Consider the following 26,024-nt stretch of genomic DNA (forward strand, 5'->3'; position numbering starts at 1 on the left):
GCTGCTCCAGGAGTTCCCCGTCCCTCGACAGCGATTCGACCACATCCACGTGGACATCGTGGGGCCGCTGCCACCTTCTCGAGGTTTCACCTACCTCCTGACTACGGTGGACAGTTTCACGCGGTGGCCGGAGGCAGTTCCACTGCCAGACACTTCTGCCTCTACTTGTGCCCGTGCCTTGGTGGCTCACTGGATTGCAGGTTTGGGGTGCCGCTCGACATCACGTCTGACCGGGGGCCACAATTCACCTCCGAACTGTGGTCAGCCATGGCTCAACTACTGGGGGTTAACCTGCACTGCACCACAGCGTACCATCCGCAGGCGAACGACCTGGTGGAGCATTTCCACCGCCAGCTCAAAGCTGCCCTGAAGGCCCGGCTCGTTGGCCTGGACTGGGTCGACGCGTTGCCGTGGGTTTTACTGGGCGTCCGCACCGCACCCAAAGAGGACTTGGCCACCTCCTCGGCTGAATTGGTGTACGGGGCCCCGCTGACAGTGAGTTCGTTCCATCAGCCCAGGGTCAGACAGAGCAGCCCTCGGCCGCCCTGCAACGCCTTCGGGAGTTGGTGGGCACGCTGGCGCCGGTGCCGACGTCTGGCCACGGTTCGGTGCGGTCGCATGTCCCTTCCGCTCTGCAGGACTGTCCGTTTGTTTTCCTGCGCCGGGATGCGCACCGGATGCCCCTTCAGCGGCCGTATGAAGGACCGTTCAAGGTGCTTGAGCGTGGCTCTGCCATCTTTGTTTTGGACATGGGGGGTCGTCCTGAAGCCGGCGCATGTGGACGTTAGCCGGCCGGTCCTACTAACGCGGCCTTGCCCTCGGGGTTGTCCTGCGTCCCGGCCCTTGCCCCCGGAGTCCCCGCGGTTGTCTTCCCCTGGCGGGGTGGTTCCGGTTCCTGCGACCGCCCTGGTGCGCACACGGGCTGGTCGTCTCGTACATCCCCCTGTCCGTTTCGTGCCTCAAGTTCTTGGGGGGGGGGGGGGGGTCCTGTGGCGGTGCCCGGGGGCTAGGCCACTCCCTGGGTCATTCCCCTCGGCACTGAGTGGACAGGGGGGATTAGGCCACTCCCTGGGTCATTCCCCTGGGGACAGACTGGTCTGGGGCTACGGGGTTTGCTGGAAGGGGCTAGAGTTTTACTCGTGCGGGTGACTGAGTGAGTGAATGTTCAGATACTGTATTAAAGCTATTGTTACTTCTTACCTGGCGTCTGGCCTGATTCCTGTCGCGTCCAGACCCACTACAATACTATCTTTAATCAGACTTTATCTTACACTAAAAGTTGTACCCTCTATCCTTCATCTGTACACTGTGAATCGCTTAATTGTAATCATGTATAGTCTTTTATTTAACTGAATAGAGTCATGGAGTGATACAGCATGGAAACAGGCCCTACGGCCCAACTTGCCCACACTGGCCAACGTGTCCCAGTTTCACTAGTACCACCTGCCTGTGTTTGGCCAATATCCCTCCAAACCTGTCCTATCCATTCATCTTTATCATTGTCTGTAGTGTTCCTAATGCTTCTCATTGCAAGTTGTCATTATTCCAAAGAGGGAGCCAGAGAGAGAGGGAATCAGTCAGAGCGGGCAGGAGTATGAAAACAAGTCCATGTACCTGTTTGATAAACGTTGGGATAATCCCAACCTCAACTACCTCCTCTGGCAGCTTGTTCCATACACCCACCACTCTTTGTGTGACCAAATTACCCCTTAGATTCCTGTTAAATCTATTCCCCTTCAATAGACAATAGACAATAGACAATAGGTGCAGGAGTAGGCCATTCAGCCCTTCGAGCCAGCACCGCCATTCAATGCGATCATGGCTGATCACTCTCAATCAGTACCCCGTTCCTGCCTTCTCCCCATACCCCCTCACTCCGCTATCCGCTTAAACCTCTGTCCTCTGGTCCTCGATTCACCTACTCAGGGCAAGCGACTCTGTGCATGTACCTCTCATGATTTTATACACCTCTATAAGATCACCCCTCATCCTCTTGCGTTCCAAGGAATAGAGTCTCAGCCTACTCAACCTCTCCCTATTACTCAGGCCCTCTAGTCCTGGCAACATCCTCGTAAATTTTCTCTTTTTCTTTCTTTTGTATGTCAACTCCAACAGTCAAAAGTGGCAATTGGTGCTTCAGAGTACCGTAGTTGACGCTTTGTTGCAAATGTTGCCAGTTCCGTAGAACTACCCAGGGTGGACGACGAGGACGTAAAGCAGCTCCCACCCCGTAAATCTTCTCTGTACCCTTCCAGTTTGACAACATCTTTCCTATAACATGGTACCCAGAACTGAATGCAATACGCTACATGCGAAAAGGGAAACTGAAGATCTCAGAGAAAACAAACACAGTCACGGGGAGAATGTACAAACTCCATACAGACAGCACCCGTAGTCGGGATCGAACCCGTGTCTCTGGCACTGCAAGCGATGTAAGGCAGCAACTCTGCGGTGCTGCCCTTGCTAATCTTGCTAAACGAGCATGCAAACAAAAGGTTTCCATTATACCTTGGTACTTATGGCAGTACTAAACAGCAATTAACATTTCATCTTTATCATTGTCTGTAGTGTTCCTAATGCTTCTCATTGCAAGTTGTCATTATTCCAAAGAGGGAGCCAGAGAGAGAGGGAATCAGTCAGAGCGGGCAGGAGTATGAAAACAAGTCCTTTGGCGCAACTAGTTCATGCTGACCTAGTTGTCTATACAAACTAGTCCTACCTGACTGCATTTGGCCCATATCTCTCCATCTTTTCTCACTGCACGAGTTATTTTGTGTTTCTTTCTATAAGTATCCTTACCCGCTGATACTTTCTCATGCCAAAATTTCAGTTGATACTAGACCAAGTGGACCCGTTGGGCCTAAACCTCTCCTGCATTGGTGCAGCACCCTCTCCTCTCCCCCTCCCCCCTTCCCCCTCCCCCCTACTCCATCCCCCTTAACCCCCCTTATCCTCCCCCCCTCCCTCCAACCCCCTCCCTCCCTCCTCCCATCTTCCCGAGGAGATAGATTTAAACTTAAAATGTGAATAACTTAAAAAATATAACACCGATTTCAATTAAACTTCTTCTTCCATTAGGACCAAAGGGCCTAAAATTGTCACGCTATCGTGTACCGTTTTGGCTGTAGTTCAGGAACAAACAAACAAACAAATTAGAGTTTTAGTATATAGATTCTGGACACGGCAAACTTTAACAAAGATTGGCAAAAACTCTTACAGCTAAGTCTGGACACGGCAAACTTTCACAAAGATTGGCAAAAACTCTTACAGCTAAGTTCTTCATCATTTATTTTCCACATCTTAATTAACAAAAGAAATAGATGCTACATTTATTTTTATTTAATACATTTCCTCTTCAACAACAGCAACAACAGAGCTTTATTTGTCATTCGGTACCAAGGTACCGAACGAAATTACATAGCAGTCACACAAAAAAAAAGAACACAAGACACATGACCCCAACACAAACGTCCATCACAGTGACTCCAAACACCCCCTCACTGTGATGGAGGCAACAAAATTTCCACTCTCTTCCCCACGCCCACGGACAGACAGCTCGTCCTCGACCGACCCGCACAGTCCCCGCAGCCGAGCCGCACCGGGCGCTGAAACGTCTCGCGGCCGAGCCGGGCGATCGAAGGCCCCGCGGCCGAGCCGTGCGCAGCTAAGTCCCGCGGCCGAGCCGCACCGGGCGATGGAAGGCCCCGCGGCCAAGCCGCACCGGGCACTGTTAAGTCCAGCGGCCGAGCCGCACCAGCGATGAAAAGTCCCGCGGCCGAGCCGTGCCGGGCGATGTTAGGCCCCGCGGCCGAGCCGCACCGGGCACTGTTAAGTCCAGCGGCCGAGCCGCACCGGGCGATGTTAGGTCCCGCGGCCGAGCCACACCGGGTGATGGAAGGCCCCGCGGCCGAGCCGCACCGGGCACTGTTAAGTCCAGCGGCCGAGCCGCACCGGGCGATGTTAGGTCCCGCGGCCGAGCCGTGCCGGAAGGCCCCGCGGCCGAGCCGCACCCCGCGCCGTGAGGAAGAGACCTAAAAGAGAAAGGTTTCCCCCACCCCCCCACCCACACCACCACCCCCCACACATACACAACCAAAAAAAAAAAAAAACCATCCCAACACCGACACACAACAAAATAAAAAGGAAAAAAGACGAACAGACTGCTAGCGAGTCGTTCACTCATATCATATATCATATATCATATATATACAGCCGGAAACAGGCCTTTTCGGCCCTCCAAGTCCGTGCCGCCCAGCGATCCCCGTACATTGTCCATTGTCCATTGTACATTGTCCTCTTTATACTTTATTTCTATTCAAATCTCCTTTGCATGTGACAAATAAATTATTTATCAATGAGATGCCATTGAATCCATTGTCAAAAATATTTTCTTGAGTCAGTGTTATTCAGCCAGCTTTGCAAATTGGCTAAATTTAAGCACATCTCCATCCATTGTGAAGAATATGTGGTTGTTTTTCAAGGTCTCAACTTCTGCCTGAATGTGTGTGATTTAAATACGTTGTTATGTGTAACAGTTAGAAGAGCATATCTTAATAGTCAATAGTCAATTTATTTGTCACATACACATAAATGTGCAGTGAAATGAAAAATTACCCGCAGTTCAACAATAAGGCCAATAAGAATAAGCAATAAAAATGCAATAACACATGCAACCAACGCCAAACAAAAGAAACATCCATCACAGCGAGTCTCCTCCAGTCACCTCCTCTGTGATGGAAGGCCAGAATGTCTTTTCTCCCCCTGCCGTCTTCTCCCGCGGTCAGGCTGTTGGAGTTGCCACGTCGGGGCGGTCGGGACTCCCGACATTGAAGTGCCGCGCCGGACGGTGAAATGTCCGCGGCGGGCCGACCCAAGCCCCGCGATTCGGGGTGGGCGAAGACGCTGCCGCTGCCGGAGCTCCCGATGTTGGCCCCAACACAGGGGCCTGCGGGCTTCCGACGTCCATGCGGCCCGCGCCGAAACCTCGGGAGACGAGTCGCAGCTGCTCCCGCAGCCTCGGAAGGCAGCCAGCGCCGCAGGTGGTGAGTCCGGGCCGTGGGCTCTGCGAACCAGAGCCCGGGTGGTCCCAGCCAGAGGCCGTGGTAGGCCGGTGGTAGGCCGCAGCAGGAACGGAGACACGACAGAGAAAACAAAGGTCGGGTCTCCGTTCGGGAGAGACACTTTTACAGTTCCCACCCACACACCCCCCCCACCCCACATAACACACAACCACAAACACTACATCATATTTAAACTACAATTAAGACAAAAACAACAAAAAACACAAAAGACAACGGACTGCAGGCAAGCCGCAGCTGCGAGGGCAGCGCTGGCTCCTCCAAACCAAATAACGCATAACGTGCACTATAACAGGTATAGGGGAAAACAAATTGCCCCAATAAACTGTAAATAAATAATATGCTAACCCGTTTGACCACCTGCGTGGTATTTGGCTGATCCCAGGGCTTATCACCCACTCACCAGTTCCCAATCCCCAGACTTGCCTGTTCCCACAGCAGAGTCTCCCAACCAAAGCACCAAAATCCAATCAACACATCCCTGAATTGCAGCAATGACCCCAGCAACATATTTTGCAGCCTGATTTAATAATGTCATTTAAAACCTTTAACAAAAATAAGTGCCTAAGCTGTTACATTTTCCTGAAATTAATATATATATTTTTAACTTTTTTGCTGCAATTATTTGAAATTGATCCTACAATTCATAGTTCAGAACAAATGCATTGACATGGTTAAATAATGGTTCCACTGCTTGGAATGCTCTGCAGGCACCATACAGTGCACAACAGATATGGTGTTGCACAATCTGATTATCATGCTAACCCAGACCTTTTTAACGGATGTGGTGGGGAGAAGGCAATATACCAAGCCCTTCTGGCCCCCTATCTGCGAGCAATTTTATGGACCACTGTTTCATTGGCCACTTTACTTTACTTTATAAATCCCACATTACCTTCTGTTTCTGATTATTATAGCATCTTTTTGAAACAAGGACAAAATCAAAAGCCAAAACATCATTCCAAACCCTATTTATAAATCAAATCATGTATATGCCTCAGCTCACATTCTTTTGGGTAACAGAAATCTCAGATTTAAAATTAATCTAATGTGCTTTTTGCCGAGAAGTTCTAAATTTATACCATTCTCCACACATACAAGTACTTTAAAAATAAAAGATAATCTCTAACAGATATTAAGGACAGCATTACATTACATTTGTTTTCTGCATTTGACCACATAATTTAAATGACTTTAGACAATAGGTGCAGGAGTAGGCCATTCGGCCCTTCGAGCCAGCACCGCCATTCAATGTGACCATGGCTGATTATTCTCAATCAGTACCCCGTTCCTGCCTTCTCCCCATACCCCCCACTGCCTTCTGAGGCAGAGAATTCCATAGATTCACAACTCTCAGACTGAAAAAGTTTTTCCTCTTCTCCATTCTAAATGGCCTACCCCTTATTCTGGACTCACCCAACACTCGGAACATGTTTTTCGCCTCTAACGTGTCCAACCCCTTAATAATCTTATACGTTTCGATAAGATCCCCTCTCATCCTTCTTTGACCAAGAGTACCTGATTATTTTCTGTACTTTGTGTTTCCTGCTGCTCAACCAAACTCTTCAGCTCCACGAGCTTTGACTTTGGTCGGTAATCACTTATGAACGATTTTATAAAATACTTTCAAAAAATGCATGTAAATAACAACCCCCTGACTGTTACTTGGGTCACCATTCAAAATAAAAAAAATCAATTTTCATAGCATGACCTATAACCTTTAAATCAACCCTGTCTCTCTCAGATTAAATAATACTGAGGCAATCAGTCACTCTACCCTTTGTTACATACACATTATTAGCCGACAATAGATCTTGGCTAATTGGTTTATAAATGCCTGGTTTCCTACCTTGCGTTTCTTAAGCAATGACGAGATTCAAGAGTCAAGAATGGTTTATCGTCATAAGTCACGAAACGGAAAAATGAAATTCTTACTCGTAGCAGCACAACCGATATGTAAACATAGTGCTCTTTAAAACCCATAATAAAAGCACTATATATATATATATATATATATATATATATATATATATATTAGGTGGTGCAACCAGTCAATATGCTCTCTACTGTACACCTGTAGAAGATCAAGAACATATTCATTGACATACCAAATTTCTTCAACTTTCTAAGGAAGTAGACGTGTTGATGGGCTTTCTATATGATTACGTCAATGATCTGGGTCCAGGACAGATCTTCAGAGATATGCATGCCCAGGAAGTTGAAGCCTTTGGATTTTCTCCACCACCATTCCATTAATGAAGACAGGTTTGTGGATCCTTTGGCGCAACTAATTCATGCTGACATAGTTGTCTATAAAAACTAGTCCAACCTGACTGCATTTGGCCCATATCTCTCCTTTTCTCACAGAATGTTGCTACCATTCAGACACATCTTCAGTTGTGTACCTCAACGTCACTTGGTGTTTCGGCCTTTTATCACAAGACACCCTCAGTCGAGGCAGGCCCACCGCAGGGTGATCAGACCTGGGTGTGTGTCTTATGGTTAGCCTCTAGATGGTCACGTGGCAGCCCAGACGGTATCTTTTCTTTTCAGCCACAGCCAGTGACTGCTCCGTTCGGCAGCATTTGCAAGTTCTTTGATTGCCCTCCTTTGGGCCTACCCTCTGACTCCAACTTCCCTCAGGAGCCTTGCAGTGGAACTGGCTACAAAGCCCCTGCACCCCACCTCCACTGGACGCACTCTTACACTCCAACCTCGCTCCTCTGCCTCTACTGCAAGGTTGGAATATCTCAGCCTTTTCCTTTCAAATGCCTCGTCCACAGCCACCTCCCAGGGCACCATCAGCTCAATGATGAAAACACGCCGACAGGAGTTGGACCAGAGGACGAGGTCTGGTCGCAGGTTGGTAGCTGCGATTTCAACTGGGAAGGAAAGCCTCTGGCCTAGGTCAACCCGCATTTCCCAGTCTCTGGCTGCGCTCAGTGGGCATGAGGCGAGGTGGTAGTCTTCCGTTTCTCTCCTTCCCGGATGAACGATGGGATTTGCGGGAATGTTAGCTGGGCATTGATAGGCATAGCGTTGGTGGTTACTCTCTTGCACTCGAGTGCAGCTGCCAAACACCTCAGCACCTGGTTGTGTCGCCAGGTGTATCTGCCTTGTGTTAGGCTGGTCTTACAACCGACCAGGATGTGCTTGAGGTTTGCTGGAACTGCACACAGGGGGCAGGTTGGATCCTCTCCCAGCCAAATATTTAGGTTTGTGGGAGAGGGAAGGACGTCATATGTGGCTCTGATAATAAAGCTCAACATACTTGACTCCATGTTCCACAGCTCACTCCGCGTGATCTTCCTCCTCTCAATGCCATCCCACCTGATCCAGCGGCTTTGCTTGACTTGAGATATAGCTTTGGCACACCTGGCTATACTTATAAGAGTATATCTTAATAACGCATAACGTGCACTATAACAGGTATAGGAAAAAAAAATTGCCCCAATATAACTGTAAATAAATAATATGCTAACCCGTTTGACCACCTGCGTGGTATTTGGCTGCTCCCAGGGCTTATCACCCACTCACCAGTTCCCAATCCCCAAACTTGCCTGTTCCCACAGCAGAGCCTCCCAACCAAAGCACCAAAATCCAGTCAACACATCCCTGAATTGCAGCAATGACCCCAGCAACATATTTTGCAGCATGATTTAATAATGTAATTTAAATCTTTTAACAAAAATAAGTGCCTAAGCTGTTACATTTTCCTGAAATTAATATTTTTAAAAAACTTTGTATCCTGCAATTATTTGAAATTGATCCTACAATTTATAGCTCAGAACGAATGCATTGACATGGTTAAATAATGGTTCCACTGCTTGGAATGCTCTGCAGGCACCATACAGTGCACAACAGATATGGTGTTCAAATTTGTGGATGTTGTTGAGTGCTCCACAATCTGATTATCATGCTAACCCAGTCCTTTTTAACAGATGTGGTGGGGAGAAGGCAATATACCAAGCCCTTCTGGCCAGCTATCTGTGCGCAATTTTATGGGCCACAGTTTCATTGGCCACTTTACTTTATAAATCCCACATTACCTGCTGTTTCTGATTGTTATAGCATCTTTTTGAAACAAGGACAAAATCAAAAGCCAAAACATCATTCCAAATCCTATTTAAAAATCAAATCATGTATATGCCTCTGCTCACATTCTTTTGGGTAACAGAAATCTCAGATTTAAAATTAATCTAATGTCGTGCTTTTTGCCGAGGAGTTCTAAATTTTTACCATTCTCCACACATACGAGTACTTTAAAAATAAAAGATAATCTCTAACCTTTAGATGATTTTCTCTTGTTTTCCAGTGTTGCAGATATTAAGGACAGCATTACATTACATTTGCATATGACCACATAATTTAAATGACTTTAGTCAATAGACAATAGGTGCAGGAGTAGGCCATTCGGCCCTTCGAGCCAGCACCGCCATTCAATGTGATCATGGCTGATCATTCTCAATCAGTACCCCGTTCCTGCCTTCTCCCCATACCCCCTGACTCCGCTATCCTTAAGAGCTCTATCTAGCTCTCTCTTGAATGCATTCAGAGAATTGTCCTCCACTGCCTTCTGAGGCAGAGAATTCCACAGATTCACAACTCTCTGACTGAAAAAAGTTTTTCCTCTTCTCCGTTCTAAATGGCCTACCCCTTATTCTTAAACTGTGGCCCCTTGTTCTGGACCCCCCCCCCCCCCAACATTGGGAACATGTTTCCCGCCTCTAACGTGTCCAACCCCTTAATAATCTTATACGTTTCGATAAGATCCCCTCATCCTTCTTTCACCAAGAGTACCTGATTATTTTCTGTACTTTGTGTTTCCTGCTGCTCAACCAAACTCTTCAGCTCCACGAGCTTTGACTTTGGTCAGTAATCTCTTATGAACGATTTTATAAAATACTTTCAAAAAATGCATGTAAATAACAACCCCCTGACTGTTACTTGAGTCACCATTCAAAAAAAAAACAAAAAAACAATTTTCATAGCATGACCTATGACCTTTAAATCAACCCTGTCTCTCTCAGATTAAATAATACTGAGGCATTCAGTCACTCTACCCTTTGTTACATACACATTATTAGCCGACAATAGATCTTGGCTAATTGGTTTATAAATGCCTGGTTTCCTCCCTTGCGTTTCTTAAGCAATGACGAGATTCAAGAGTCAAGAATGGTTTATCGTCATAAGTCACAAAACGGAAAAATGAAATTCTTACTTGCAGCAGCACAACCGATATGTCAACATAGTGCTCTTTAAAACCCATAATAAACAACACTATATATATATATATATATATATATATATATATATATATATATATATATATATATATATATTAGGTGATGCAACCAGTCAATATGCTCTCTACTGTACACCTGTAGAAGATCAAGAACATATTCATTGACATACCAAATTTCCTCAACTTTCTAAGGAAGTAGAGGTGTTGATGGGCTTTCTATATGATTACGTCAACGTTCTGGGTCCAGGACAGATCTTCAGAGATATGCATGCCCAGGAAGTTGAAGCCTTTGGATTTTCTCCACCACCATTCCGCCGATGAAGACAGGTTTGTGGATCCTTGTCCTCCCTCGGCCAAAGTCCACAATTAGTTCCTTGGTTTTGTTGAGAGCAAGGTAGTTTTTCTGGTACCATTTTTCTGTTGATCAATCTCCCTCCTGTACTCCATAATTCGTCCAACAATGGCGGTGTCCTCAGCGAACTTGAAGATGGAGTTTGAACTGTGTCTGTCTAAACAGCCATGAGTACAGAGTGAGCAGAGCAGGGAACTGAGCACGCAGCCTTGAGGTTATCCTGTGCTGATAGTTATCGAGGAGGAAATGTTGCTGCCAATTTGTACAGATTGTGGTCTCTTGATGAGGAAGTCGAGGATCCAGTTGCAGAGAGATGCACAGAGACCCACTTCTGTGAGCTTGGTAACCAGCTTGGAGGGGATGATAATGTTAAATGCCAAACTGTAGTCTAGGAACAACCACCTGAGGTATGTGGTTTTATTGTCTAAGTTGTCTGGTGCAGAGTGGACAGGTAGAGTTCTACAAGAAAGTTTCCTGAATCTTGAAAATCTAGTGTCCTCTGCTACTTCCTTTAATGCTTCGATGAAAACTTTCTGGCCCTTTTGATATGTCATTCTAAGTAATGCTACTTCCTTTGTTATTTTATTCTTTTTACCCGCCAGAATATCCATTCATTAGCTTTGTAGAATAATTACTTAATATTTCTGCCATTTCCATATTTATAATATCAACATTATCAGATTTCGGGTCTGCTACAAAAACAAGCAATTTCTGGGTTTGGCAATAGGTGGGAGGATGATAAGTTTAGGGAGCCACCAAACATTGAAAGTTGCCGAGGAATAGGTCGGAAACTAGGGAGCAGCAGAAAGGGATATCAGAGGGCCTGGGTGCAGGGATGGATTAGATGGTCATGTGCATTGTTTAGAAGACTTTAATTCTCCAATTGTGGATTGGAGAATCCGTAATTTAAGTACAACCTTCGAGATGCATTTCTTGATGTGGCTGCAGGTGATGGGAGCGATTCTTATTTCTATTGTGTAGATTTTGGATAAATTAAGAGGCATTGGTGAGAAGATAGCTGTTTAAAGAAACCACCCTTTAATGAGTTCAAAGATCATAGAATCAAGAAATTTACCAAAACCACAAAACCCATCATGCTTGTGCTGGTTTAAGAAGAGCTAACAAGTTAATCCCAGTTTCCAGCACAGCGTGTGTATGTAGCTCTGCACGTCATAGATCTTCATGCGCGCATCAAAGTACTATTTTCATGTCATGAGGGCCTGGTCCAATATTTCAAGCAGTGAGTTTCAGACCTTACTACCTTCTGGGTGAAACGTTTTTATCCCTTTCCTATTTAATCTGCCTAGGCATATCAATCTCTATTCAAAGGTAGACACAAAATGCTGGAGTAACTCATCGGGTCAGGCAGCATCGCTGGAGGGAAGGAATGGGTGACATTTCGGGTTGAGACCCTTCAGTCTGAAGAAGGGTCTCCACCCAAAACATCACCCATTCCTTCTCTCCAGAGATGCTGCCTGACCTGCTGAGTTACTCCAGCATTTTGTGTCTACCTTCAATTTAAATCAGCATCTGTATTTTTGTTTCCTATCAATCTCAATTCAGTCTCCTTCAGCTGGGTTGTTCCAAGAAAAACATCCCCAGCTTATACAGTGTGCCCTCATAGTTACATATTTTCCAGTATGTATCCTCTCTGCCATTTTTCTGAACTATTTGCAGTACTTCAGCTCCAGTTGTATGAATTTCTCAAATAACCTATCAGCTATTATATTTTATGCCTCAGCTTAGAAAGAAAAGCATCCATACCTTTTCAACCAGCTAAATAACGGAATGCTCATTAGACTGAAGGCAAAGTATTGTCACTGCTGCGTGGGCATAAATAAGTCATTATCAAGATTTTCTAGATATGATTGTAAACCAAGTGTATATTCAGAAATCGATGATACAAAAAAAGCCATTCTGCACAATGTGGAAGTACCAAAAGCCGTTGGAAGTGTACAATTAATTAATACATGAAATAAAAACTGCCAGTTACTATCCGTTGTTTAACATATTCATTTTCCCTCCATAAGGTTTCAGATGATAGCTAATATCGACCATTTACATGCTCACTGTTATTTCCATTATAAGTCCAATACTCACAGACTTGCCATTAACACATTTGTTGTCACTACCTGTGAACTCCACGGCGTGCAAAGTTCAGAGGACGCCAGCTGGTATCAATTGTCAATATATTCATTGTCCTTACCTTGACACATGCGGCACTCAGAAGCCACCGGCTCTAGTAACACATTCACTGTCTTTATCTTTGTATCCCATTTCGTGCAGAACCGAGAAGTTGCGATCCAGTGTCAAATTATTAACATATTAAGTATGCTTACCTTAGTATCTTGTTGCATGCGGAACCAAGAAGTCACAACCTTTGTACAATGTAAGAGTAAAGCACAATTTGTGTAATTAACATATCAATCTACCGCACATCTGTACTTATAAGAAAATAACTGCAGATGCTGGTACAAACCGAAGGTATTTATTCACAAAATGCTGGAGTAACTCAGCAGGTCAGGCAGCATCTCGGGAGAGAAGGAATCTGTACTTCCTCAGTTGTTATCTTTTTTGGTGTATAAATGTCCTGCAGCACTGACTTAACTTTGGAGTTGTGATCACAACTTTGACTGAGACACTTCTCCCCTTGTGCAAGTAAAACTCACTGCTGATGATTAATCATAAAGAGTCTTTGAGTCTTATTAAAGGGTCGACTTCGTCAACATTATTTTCGTGTTAGCCAAAACTGACATAAGTTTTGAATAATTTCCCAGTTCTCAGTCCATACCATTGCAGGTTATGGCTCTGCAAGTGCTCATCTAGATACCAGTTAAATGTGGTGAGAATTTCTGTGTCCAATATCCTTTAATTTAAAGTTGTGGTTTATCTCTGGATTACATATGGTGCTCTCAGCTTGATTTTTTGTTCGATCAAAGGTACCTTGTATTATCAGGTAGGTTGCAAATTCATGTGATTCAGCACTCTTGGAGTAAAGAGAGTTTGAGGTTTTCTAATTTGGTGTTAGAAATGAAGAAATATTTTTGATGTTCCGTGTATCATTTTGCACATATATAAGGTAAAAGAAAATGAACTACACAACCGTTGGTTCAAACCGTACTTTGCAGCAGTATTTTTGAGTGAAATAGGAAGTATGTTTCCATCAGCACCACATTGGATTCATTAAAGCATTTCTACGTGTGATGTACAGGGGAGAGCTGCTGCCTAAACCCCCGTGGTGTTCACAACTTCATTCTCACTCTTTTTGCTTTGGTGTCCCAAATCATCATCTGTTAATTTCCTCCACAGATGCTGCCTGACTCACTGAGTTCCTCCAGTACTCTGTTTTGTCAGCGATTCTGGGGGCCGGGGGGGGGGGGGGGAGGGGGAGCGGAAGGGGACGAGGAGGAGGAGGAGGGGGGGTGGGGGTGACACCCGAAGAAAGTGTTGTCACCAGCAGCTACAATGTGAGCTGCAACAACAGCATCGGCGCCTTTTTTTAAAAGTGAAATGAAATTGAAAAGTGAAATTGAAAAGTGAAATTGAAAAGTGAAATTGCTGCTTTACAGCGAATGCAGCGCCGGAGACTCAGGTTCGATCCTGACTACGGGTGCTGCACTGTAAGGAGTTTGTACGTTCTCCCCGTGACCTGCGTGGGTTTTCTCCGAGATCTTCGGTTTCCTCCCACACTCCAAAGACGTACAGGTATGTAGGTTAATTGGCTGGGTAAATGTAAAAATTGTCCCTAGTGGGTGTAGGATAGTGTTAATGTACGGGGATCACTGGGCGGCACGGACTTGGTGGGCCGAAAAGGCCTGTTTCCGGCTGTATATATATGATGATATGATGATGACACAAAATACTGGAGGAACTCAGCTGATTGAATCAGTCTGAGGATGTCACCTTTCCGTGTTCTCCAGATGTCCTGACCCACTGAATGACTCCAGCTCTTTGTGCCCTTTTGGTGAGTGAAGAAGGGCTCGCTGGTGCACCTCGCGAGTCGGGAGTGGGGTCAGAAGCCGGGGCTTTAAACGGCCGGGTAGACGGTGGGAGCTGGGGGTCGTTCCGTTCACATTCAGTTCACATTTTATATTTTTTTTATTTTTTTTTAAGTTTAAGTTTAAGAATAAGGGGTAGGCCATTTAGAACTGAGATGAGGAAAAACTTTTTCAGTCAGAGAGTTATGAATCTGTGGAATTCTCTGCCTCAGAAGGCAGTGGAGGCCAATTCTCTGAATGCATTCAAGAGATAGCTAGACAGAGCTCTTAAGGATAGCGGAGTCAGGGGGTATGGGGAGAAGGCAGGAACGGGGTACTGATTGAGAATTATCAGCCATGATCACATTGAATGGCGGTGCTGGCTCGAAGGGCCGAATGGTCTCCTCCTGCACCTATTGTCTATTTTATTTAAGTTTCTGGCACGCCATTGTGCTTTAGAGATACGGGAGGGATGTCATTAACGGGCCGGGGTGTATTGTCATATCATTATCATGTGACCTCTGTCGGTCCAGTAAAATGGATAATCCAGAAAGGCTCTGGAACTGAGGGTGCCGGAAAATCTGTCTTCAATTTGTGGTTTAATGACTGATCGTAATAGCTTAAATCTTTTTAAATTTTGGTTTCAGAGGATGTCGACATTCATTATGCAAAGTATGGCATATGTCCACTTCTCATCTCCCATTTCTGGATCTCAGCTTACTGTGATTGGTGACCTAAAGTTACATCAGCAAGAGCCGCTTAAACACAGAGGACTTGATACACGCTACAATGTAAGTCTCTTTTTGTACAAATAATTGTCCATAAAGGTTGTATGCTGCCTTTAATGGTGCTTTAACAAGATGGGTAATAAGGAAACAAATGTTTTGTTTGACAACCTGTAAAAATTCTGTAGTGCCCAAAGCCTACAACATTGTGTACTGAAAGGATTGTGGGAACTATGGGGTTCGGGCTGACATATTTGTATTTGAAAATGGAGTTGGTATCCCGTTTTTTTTAGTCCGATTCGGATTCATTTATTGTCTTATACTCGCGGATGCATTGAAATTCCATGTTTGCACGAAGCTTACAGAGTAAACAGTTATACATGGTAATGATATTTACAACAATAAGTAGAAAAAGGAATACACAAATAAGGTGAAAGAGCTTATAGCGCAGTTAGAAATTGGCAGGTATGGCGTTGTGGGCATCAGAGTCATGGTTGAAAGAGGATCAGGCATGGGAGCTGAACCTTCAAGGATACACATCCTATTGGCAAGGCAGGCAGGTGAGCAGAGGGGATGGCTCTGTTGGCAAGAAATGAAATCCAGTCCTTAGCAAGAAACGACATGGGATCAGAAGATGTAGAATCCTTGTGGGTAGAGCTAAGAAACTGCAAGGGTAAAAAGACCCTGATGGGAGTTATATACTCGTCTCCAAATAGTAGCCAGGACGTAGGAGAAAGAATAGACGTTTAAGAAAGGCAATGTTACAGTGATCAAAGGGGACTTCAATGTGCAGGTAGAGTGGGAAAACTTTGTTGGTAATGGATCCCAACAGCATGAATTTGTGGAAATGCCTAAAAGATGACTCGTGGTCGAGTCCACTAGTGAAAAGGTATTTCTGAATTTAGTGTTGTGTAATGCACCAGATTTCAGAACCCCTAAGAGGTAGTTATTATAATATGATTTAATTCAACCTGCAGTTTGTGAAGGAGAACCTGAAATTGGATGTATCGGTTTTACTGTTGAGGAAAGGTAACTATAAAGCTTGAGAGAGGAGCTAGCTAAAGTTGATTGGAAGGGGACTCTAGCAGGAATGATGTTGGAGCAGCAACCGTAGGAGTTTCTGGGAGTGATTTGGAAGATGCAGGATCTTTTTATCCCAAAGAGAAAAAAACATACTATGGGGAGAATGAGATGACTGTGGAAAGATAGTATAAATGCAAAAGAGAAGGCATACAATATGGCAAAGATTAGCAGGAGGCTGGAGGATTAGGAAACCTCCAAATTTGAGGAAAGGTATTCTTGCTATTGAGGGCGTGCAGCGTAGGTTTACTTGGTTAATTCCCGGAATGGCGGGATTGTCATATGTTGAAAGACTGGAGCGACTAGGCTTGTATACACTGGAATTTAGAAGGATGAGAGGGGATCTTATCGAAACGTATAAGATTATTAAGTGGTTGGACACGTTAGACGCAGGAAACATGTTCCCAATGTTGGGGTAGTCCAGAAAAAGGGGCCACAGTTTAAGAATAAGGGGTAGACCATTTAGAACGGAGATGAGGAAAAACGTTTTCAGTCAGAGAGTTGTGAATCTGTGGAATTCTCTGCCTCAGAAGGCAGTGGAGGCCAATTCTCTGAATGCATTCAAGAGAGAGCTAGATAGAGCTCTTAAGGATAGCGGAGTCAGGGGGTATGGGGAGAAGGCAGGAACGGGGTACTGATTGAGAATGATCAGCCATGATCACATTGAATGGCGGTGCTGGCTCGAAGGGCCGAATGGCCTCCTCCTGCACCTATTGTCTATTGAAACATTTAAAAAACAACAGAAGGCAACAAAAAAAAGCAATAAGGTGAGAAAAGACAAAATATGAAGGTAAGCCAGCCAATAATACAAAAGTGAATACCAAATATATTATTCAGATATATAAAGAGTAAAAGAGAGACAAGAGTTGACATTGGACCGCTGGAAAATAACGCTGGAAAAGTAGTTATGGGGTACAAAGAAACGGCGGACTTACTGAATACGTTTTTTTGTGTCATTCTTCACAGTGGAATACACCACCAACAAGTTCTTGGGGCAAAGCCATCTTTGATGGTTTTAGACAGCAACTTGCTTAAGTTGAAGAGAGACATTAAATGCTGGAGTAACTCAGTGGGACAAGCAGCATCTCTGGATGACGTTTCGGGTTGAAACCCTTCTTCAGACTTGCTAAAGTTGATTTGAGTAGGTTCTTTGCGGGCAAAGGAATGTTCAGAAAGTGGGATGCTTTTAAACGTAATTACAAGTGCTTAAGGCATGCATGTTCCTGTTAGGGTGAAGGGCAAGGCAGGTGGGAGTAAGGAAGCTTGGATAACAAGAGAAATTGAGGCTCTGGTCTGGAAAAAGGATGCATGGGACAGGTATAGGCAGCCTGGATCCAATGTATCCCTGGAGGATTTTTGGGAACTGAGGAACTCAAGGAGAAAATAAGGAGGGCATAAATAGGGGTAGGAGATATTCCTAGCAGATAAGTATTAAGGAAAATCCAAAGAGATTTTATAAGCATATTAAGGGAAAGAGGGTAGGAAAGAACTGCAGATGCTGGTTTAAATCGAAGGTAGACACAAAATGCTGGAGTAACATCAGCGGGACAGGCAGCATCTCTGTAGAGAAGGAATGGGTGATGTTTCGGGTTGCGACCCTTCTTCAGACTGGGTCTCGACCCGAAACGTCACCCATTCCTTCTAATCCAATTGTCTTTCCTTGCTCTCTGCTGTGCTCCTGTCTATCCCGTTTGAGTGGTACTCTTGAATCAACCAAAATCTGCTACGTGGCATCCAGATGCGCATTACTTTTGGAAGCCATTGAGCATGCCCTGGGTGCTCTTTGCATTAATGCATCAAATGTGAGGAAGACACATAATGAAAATCACAGCCCATTTCTGGTACCAGGGCGAGATAGATAGAATGGAGAGTGAGACAAAGTGAATACATTTTTAAAAGAACAGGTATATGGACTGAATAGATTGACCTGCACTTACGGGATGGAGTAAGGAATAATTCTGAGAGAGATTGATAGGGTAGATAATTTCTTTAGCTGAAGATTGGGTGCATGATCTCAGTTTAAGCAGAAAACCATTTAGGACTGAGGTGAAGAGTTATAAATCTTTGGAATTCTTGATGTAGTTATAAATGTACATTCTGAGGTGTTTTCAAGGCTGAGATTAATAGACTTTTGGACACTAAATGAATTGGAGGGTATCATATCATATCATATCATATCATATATATACAGCCGGAAACAGGCCTTTTCAGCCCACCAAGTCCGTGCCGCCCAGCGATCCCCGTACATTTACACTATCCTACACCCACTAGGGACAATTTTTACATTTACCCAGCCAATTAACCTACATACCTGTACGTCTTTGGAGTGTGGGAGGAAACCGAAGATCTCGGAGAAAACCCACGCAGGTCACGGGGAGAACGTACAAACTCCTTACAGTGCAGCACCCGTAGTCAGGATCGAACCTGAGTCTCCGGCTGCATTCGCTGTAAAGCAGCAACTCTACCGCTGCGCTACCGTGCCGCCACGGGTGACCCCACATTATGGGTGTTCAGGTAATGAAAGTTTATCCCTGTGGAATTCGCAAGTTTCTATCCAGCAAACTGAAATACAGAATAAAGTTCACTCTCCCTGAGGGGGAGAAAAAGTAAATAAATCAACAAAACCTTTTTTTCCCCAATTCATATTTTTTGGCATGTATGGCTTTGAGTTAAAGAAAATCGCGATGCAGTGATCTGCATGCTGTTTGACCAACACACTTTTGGTTAAACTGCCTGTTTTCTCAGAAAGTGACCATCCAGGTCCCTTCCTGTAACATGAGAGTCACCTGTATGGCATAGCAAAGTAGGCGGCAAAGGATCAACCATGATTTTACGAAATGGCACAACCTGCTTTATGTGCTATACAGACAACTTGCTTCCATTTATCTTGCATTTTCAATTTAAAAAAGTTTTTCTATTATTATATGAAAATGCATAAGTTCAAAATTTCTGTCATCGCTCAGATAACCTCTTTATCTTAGTATCCTTGTAGCTCACTTTCCAACCATGCGTTCAGTGTCAATAAATTGGTTATTTGTATTCTACTTTATTAAGTTTTACTCCTACCTTCAAAATCAAAAGGTAAAAGTTTCAAGAGTTAAATCTTAAAATAAAGATAATGAAGTAAATAACTGAAGTCTGGAGCCAGCACTGGGGATTGGGGAGTTGACAAAAAGACTGAACCAGTGACTAACTAGTGTTATTGTGGCATTGTATATGGAAGGAAAAAACAGATTTAAAGTAATCATTTTACTTCACAGACTTCAGTGGTTAACGGTGACAGCCCATTTGCAAGTTCCTATGACCTGGCTGAAATCACTGCATCATATCAAGAAAGAAATGGTAGGATTCTTATTAGATTGGCATTTTTGAATTATTAATGCAAAATTATCATCTTAGCGCTACATTTTAACCCCCTGAATCTAATTTTTTCTCGACTCTTTTGTTTTTAGTAACAACCGTCTTTGCCAATCAATATACGGTTTGGACACCAATCCGAGCTGCCAATGCCCCATTTATTATTAAGACGGTCATCAAATATCCCGTGGAAATCATCACATATCCTTTTTTTAAATGGAAAGAAATGTTATCTAACACTGAAAATTGATGTTCAGTAGATTAAATTTGAATTCCGTTAAAGACACAAACCATTACATTATGATGGCAATATTTTTCCTCTTGTGAATTATATTGTATGTCATTTTCTCAGGGTTAGTAGCACTCGAATTATAAACACACAAAAGTGAAGGGTAGGAAAAGAACAACTGTTCCATCATGCCTTTCCACACTCATCATGGCTTGACATACATTAGTAGAAACCCACCTATCCTCTCTCCCCCTCTCTCTCCCCTCTGCTGTGTTTATGTAGTTGTTTGGGAAAGGCATAAACAAAATATGACAAAATTGTCACTACATTCAATGTAACAACTGTTTACTGAGTTGTGGTGGCAGTTTAACCAAAAGTGTGTTGGTCAAACAGCATGCAGATCACTGTTTTCAGTTTAGCCACCACAATTCAGGAAGGACATATTAACACTGATGGAGATATAACACTGGTTTTCCAGAATGATTTGGGGACTTAAATGCACAGTTTATGTGCTCTTCTTTGTGAAGGATTCTTGGGGGAATATGTTAAATTCATGAATGTTTAACCTAATTTTTAAAAGTATGTGGGAAAAAAATTCATGGAATGGTAATATTTGAATATCAAGGTTAGACTATTTGCTGGGAAAAACCAGGAAGCACTTTTTTGTATAAATATTGCACAGTATTAAGCAACGGGACTAATCTTATATCAGTGACTAGAAACAAGTGTAGAAGTTTGGGATTCTCTCTTTAAAAAACAAGAACTGTGGGATAAGAATTATATCAATAGATTTTTACATAGGGTATCAAACAATATGTACTTAAAAGGAGGTGAAGAATAATTCCATGAGGAATAATTAAATGAAACAGGAATGGGGTTAAATCGTCAACTGCTGTTAATCCTTTCCGAGAGTGTTGCCATGAAGATTTATTTTTTATTCCGCTGATACCTAAGTTGCAGACTACCTGTGTAAGCACAAGTTCATTGGTCAGTGAAACCATGTAATGAATTACCTTTGTGCTGACAGATAGAACATAATCCATCTTTTAACTACTTGAGTTACAGTTGCTTTCTGGATTGCCATTTCTTTCCCTACCAATCAGAAAGAGCCATCTGTCAAAAACAGGATGGAAGGAAAAGTTGTTGACGCATCGAGTCCCTTTATCAAAGTAAACTAACCAGACTTATCCACCTTGCACATAGCATTCATTCAGCTTTGCACATCAGACATCCATATATAAAAATAAGCATATGATAGACATTGTATGCCAGTGATACAAAGTATAGCGGGGAAAAATATGTTTTGGTTACAATTTCCAACAAGTTATAAACAAGTGTTTTTTAGATCTTATGAACTTTGTGACTATATTGCTGATATTTAGTCATGCATTGCACCTGTATTTTTTCCCAGGTTTGCTGTTAAACTAATTCTAATTATTGTCAATTATGTCTATGGCATTCATGCTAAATATGCACATTATCATTTATGGTTTAGAATAATTTATTCTTCATTGTCAGCAAGGTAACTTTAAGTCATAGAGCAATGCAACACTGAAACTTCCAATTCAGCTCAACTCATCAAAGGTAGCCTTCCCCCAATTTTAGACTTCAACTTGTGGACCAGCCCTATCCTTCTAACATGGCTATGAAATAGAAATATGGTCACTGGTCCAAAAGTGCTCCCCAACAAACACTTAAAACACCTGCCCCACCTTATTTCCCGAGAGGAGATTTAGTTTTGCCCTTCTTTAGTAAAGCTATCGACATATTGATTGAGAAAAATTTCCTGAACGCATTGATTAAACAGCCCATAGCATATACAAGCCCTTAGCACCGTCACAGTCAATATTTGGAAAGTTTAAAATTCCGTGCACATACAACTATATTATTCAGGCAACTACCTGTGCTCCCCCTACATATTTTGTCCTCTAAGTTCTGCTGATTATTGAGGAGCTTATAGCACAATACCATCAAAATGATTATCCCCTTCTTGTTTCTCATTCCACCCACATAGCCTATATTCCACCCATATTCACCCAGGAATGTCCTATCCAAGTATTTTCGTGATATGCTCCCTAATCCAAAATGCAACTCCCTTCCTCTCTTACCTCCATCTCTGTCCCTCTGGAACCCAGAACATTGAGTTGCCGATCCTGTCCCTCCCTCAGCAATGTTTCTGTTAAAGCTATAATATCCCAATGCCATATACTTATCTATCTGTGCTTGAAAGTAACTGCAGATGCTGGATTAAACCTAAGATCGGCACAAAAAGCTGGAGTAATTCCAGCTTCTTTAGAAGGGCCTCGACCCCAAACATCACCCATTCCATCTCTCCAGAGATGCTGCCTGTCCTGCTGTTATTCCAGCTTTTTGTGTCTACCTATCCATTTGCCTTGCCTGTCATGCTTACTCCTTGGTGTTATTAGATCTTTGATAAAAAAATTATAGTAAATTTTGGACCTTTGTAATCCAGCCAGGTAAACTTTTTTTTTCTGATCAATATTAGTAGCAAATAATTTTGTACCTTACATTTATGTGTTTATTTTTTCCCTAAGCTAAGTATTAATGATCTTCTTGCTGACTTTTGTTCCTTAATTGTGTTTTTTAACTTATCGACCTGGATTCTGGGAAATGATAAAGACTGCTTGGGTCCAATATGTCAGCATTCTTCTTATCTTCTTGTGGGTCTTTGAAAAGATCAAGATATTTGTCTTTGAAAATCATGTATTAACTTCAATAATGGTACCACCATATAAGCAGCACCTATCTTAACCCATTTAAAAAAAAGACAACTGGCGAGGAGTTCCAAATATCATCACAAAGAAACAATAGCAATCAATAATCAACGTCTTGCATCAACATTTGATCCTTAAGATTGATGTACTGTTATCTACCATCTGACTTTGTTTTACCTGTACTATAGGGTAATTACATCAATCATCAAACATGTTCCCTCATCAAACATATTGGTGATAATGTTCCGCATGAGGCTTTGTCTTCCTTATTTTATTGCACATTGTCAACATGTTCTTTTATAAAGTATTTCTCCATTTTCTCTTTATTGCAATTGTTGAAATTTATTTGCATCCTACACGGAACGAAAATGGTGAAGAACACTAACAAATAATTTGGTTTGGTTATGGTTCCAGTTACTTCCCGCAATAATGCTCCACAATTATGATTTCACCTTGGTGTCTAAATGAAATTGCAGGTCATTCTTGGGTTCTGGCAGGGTTCTGTACTTTTGAACAGTTCAAAGATCAGAAATGTGGCCAAAAGCAGAGTTCCCTCATGGCAGAAGATGCTTGCAGAGGTCGGTTGTCCCAAAGGAATGTATAGTGTGGGGAAGCCCTTTTAATCTTGTTTCACTATTCTTAATAATAAAGCTGACATTTACAAATTTAACCTGAGCTTATCTCAGGCTAATGATATTCTCTTGAAAGATGTTAATGCAGACGAGGCTTTAATTGTTATTGACTTTTTAAAAAACCTGTTGCTGATCCAGACAGTATGTCTCAAGAAAAGATTCACCAATTAGAATGTATTCTTTCTAGATGTGATGTGGCAGAATTCTCGCAAGTGTCAAGAATTGTCACCTGCAACCCTGCAACAGACATCAAATCCATCCCACTGGTTTCCCAAACAATCCTTTGTATGTATAGGTTGGGCATAAGCCTGGCGCTCATTAACTGGGCACAAGCTGTAGTGGGCATTCTACTTAACAAATGCAAGTACAAAAGTTAAGGCTGACACTCACTCTTAGGATAATGTGCTGCCTTTCAACTGTAAGGCCAAACATCAAAAATTCCTTCGTACTATTTTGGAGAAAAAAGGGACCAACATTAATCTGTCAATTAACATATCTAAGGAACTAGTGATCACATTGCTGCACAAACATGTGTACAAGTTGTTTCCCATATTAGAACAGTAGCCATAGTTGAAACCTTCTTCAGTGGCTCTGATGCTCTTTGGGGTCTCCTTAGACCACAAAATGCAAATCTTTTCTTTTCCACAATGAAGTGTGGAGAGATTATAAAAAAAAACCTTTCAATACAAACTCTGGTTAGGCTGGACCTTGCATTTAGTGATCCCCAACTCCATGAAATGTTGCTACAACTTTTATTGTACGATTACCTGAATTAGAGTTTACAATGATTGCTGATGTAATTTCAGAAATGGTTGTGTTATAACCATTTTGGAAGGAGAATGTGCAGTTTCACACTGCTGATCCTTTTGTACAATAACTTGAGAGTGTTTGCAGTTGGCATGAATAAAGAAAGGTCTAATGTTGTTATATGATCAGAATTGGTCAAGATTATAAAAATGGGGTAATATAAAAGAGATTATTAGCATTTTGAATGTGTAATTCTTTATGTAAATGAATATGTTTTTCCTTTGCGCTTTGATTTTATCTATTGGGTTTTAAAGCAAAGATGCACAGAAATGTTCCATATTGCAGAGATGTGTATAAGCAAGGAACTGTAGATGCTGTTTACAAGCAGATGCACAAAAGGACGCAAAATGCTGCAGTAACTCAGCAGGTCAGGCAGCATCTCTGGAGAACATAGATGGGTAATCGGTGATGTGTTTACTACAAATGAGCTAAAAGTAGGAAAGAAGGTTAAAATTGCAAAAAACGATAAAGGTATTATTGTAAAAAGTGAAATGCACACCATCTTAATGCATCAATATTTTTTTTGTCTTTTTTAATCACTTTCTCTTTTGACTGTCACTTTTACTGAAGCGGTCTGAGATTTGATCTCTGATTTGTCCTCGATTAATATCTGTTAGGGTTGCAGTGATTATACCACAAGTAATCTCGGCACCAAGGTTTCTATGCAATGATATCTGATTCAAACATATGTGAAGATGACAATCTCATAGTATCCTGTGCAGCTGTAGTTCTATAGCCTGGCTCATTAACTAGGATTGCAAATGAAGAAATGATATATAGACAGTGGTTTGATAACTTAATATACAGTATTTGCACATGAGAAATATTACAAAAAAATCTGTATGATACTGTATTTTCCACTAACATGTGATAAACTCTGCATGCATTTTATCTGTTTCATGATTTATTTTGTTAATTTTCCCAGGCTTAATTTTCTCTCAGTTGCCACTGACAATGTGGAATTATCTTCATTTAATGAGAGCAGATGAAAAGTGTCAATAACCTATCCACATCCTAATTTTCACTGCTTTTGATTGTTCTTATAGTACATTTAAACACATCTGAACATTCTTTATGTTCTTATTTTCTATTATTAATTCTTTAATAAAGCATGTAGAAATTAAAATTTAAATCATCCATGTGGGTTTCACTTTACCATACACCCTCCTTTAAGTAGCTAAGAACTATATTCTGCACTCTGCACCTCCCCCTTTGCTCTAGCTGTTGTACTTGAGTTTGAAGGTATTTATTCACCAAATGCTGGAGTAACTCAGCAGGTCGGGCAGCATCTCTGGAGAGAAGGAATGGGTGACGTTTCGGGTCGAGACCCTTCTTCACACTCAGCAGGTCAGGCAGCATCTCTGGAGAGAAGGAATGGGTGACGTTTCGGGTCGAAGAAGGGTCTCGACCCGAAACGTCACCCATTCCTTCTCTCCAGAGATGCTGCCTGACCTGCTGAGTTACTCCATCATTTTGTGAATAAATACCTTCGATTTGTACCAGCATCTGCAGTTATTTTCTTATAGTACTTGAGTTTGAGGTAGAAACAAAGAACTGCAGATGCTAGTTTACAAAGGAAGGCACAGAGTGCTGGAGTAGCTCAGTGGGTCAGGCAGCATCTTGGGTGAACATGAATAAGGGATCTATTCACAAAATGCTGGAGTAACTCAGCAGGTCGGGCAGCATCTCGGGAGAGAAGGAATGGGTGACGTTTCGGGTCGAGACCCTTCTTCAGACTGATGTCAGGGGGGCGGGACAAAGGAAGGATATAGGTGGAGACAGGAAGATAGAGGGAGATCTGGGAAGG

General features: G+C 42.8%; 1 protein-coding gene across 1 annotated transcript in view; it reads left to right on the forward strand.

Moving 5' to 3' along the window:
- The window catches only part of tmem231 (transmembrane protein 231), a 50,200-nt gene extending 24,669 nt beyond the window's left edge, over positions 1 to 25,531 (forward strand). The window contains exons 4-7 of the mRNA XM_078401780.1: positions 15,300 to 15,443; positions 19,718 to 19,799; positions 19,910 to 20,013; positions 22,651 to 25,531. Coding sequence (XP_078257906.1) covers positions 15,300 to 15,443; positions 19,718 to 19,799; positions 19,910 to 20,013; positions 22,651 to 22,815 — 495 coding nt within the window. The 3' untranslated portion in view covers positions 22,816 to 25,531. The remainder of the gene's footprint in view (positions 1 to 15,299; positions 15,444 to 19,717; positions 19,800 to 19,909; positions 20,014 to 22,650) is intronic.
- The last annotated feature ends 493 nt before the right edge of the window (positions 25,532 to 26,024 follow it).

The sequence above is a fragment of the Rhinoraja longicauda genome, chromosome 6, assembly GCF_053455715.1.
Source record: "Rhinoraja longicauda isolate Sanriku21f chromosome 6, sRhiLon1.1, whole genome shotgun sequence".
Classification (NCBI taxonomy): Eukaryota; Metazoa; Chordata; class Chondrichthyes; order Rajiformes; family Arhynchobatidae; genus Rhinoraja; species Rhinoraja longicauda.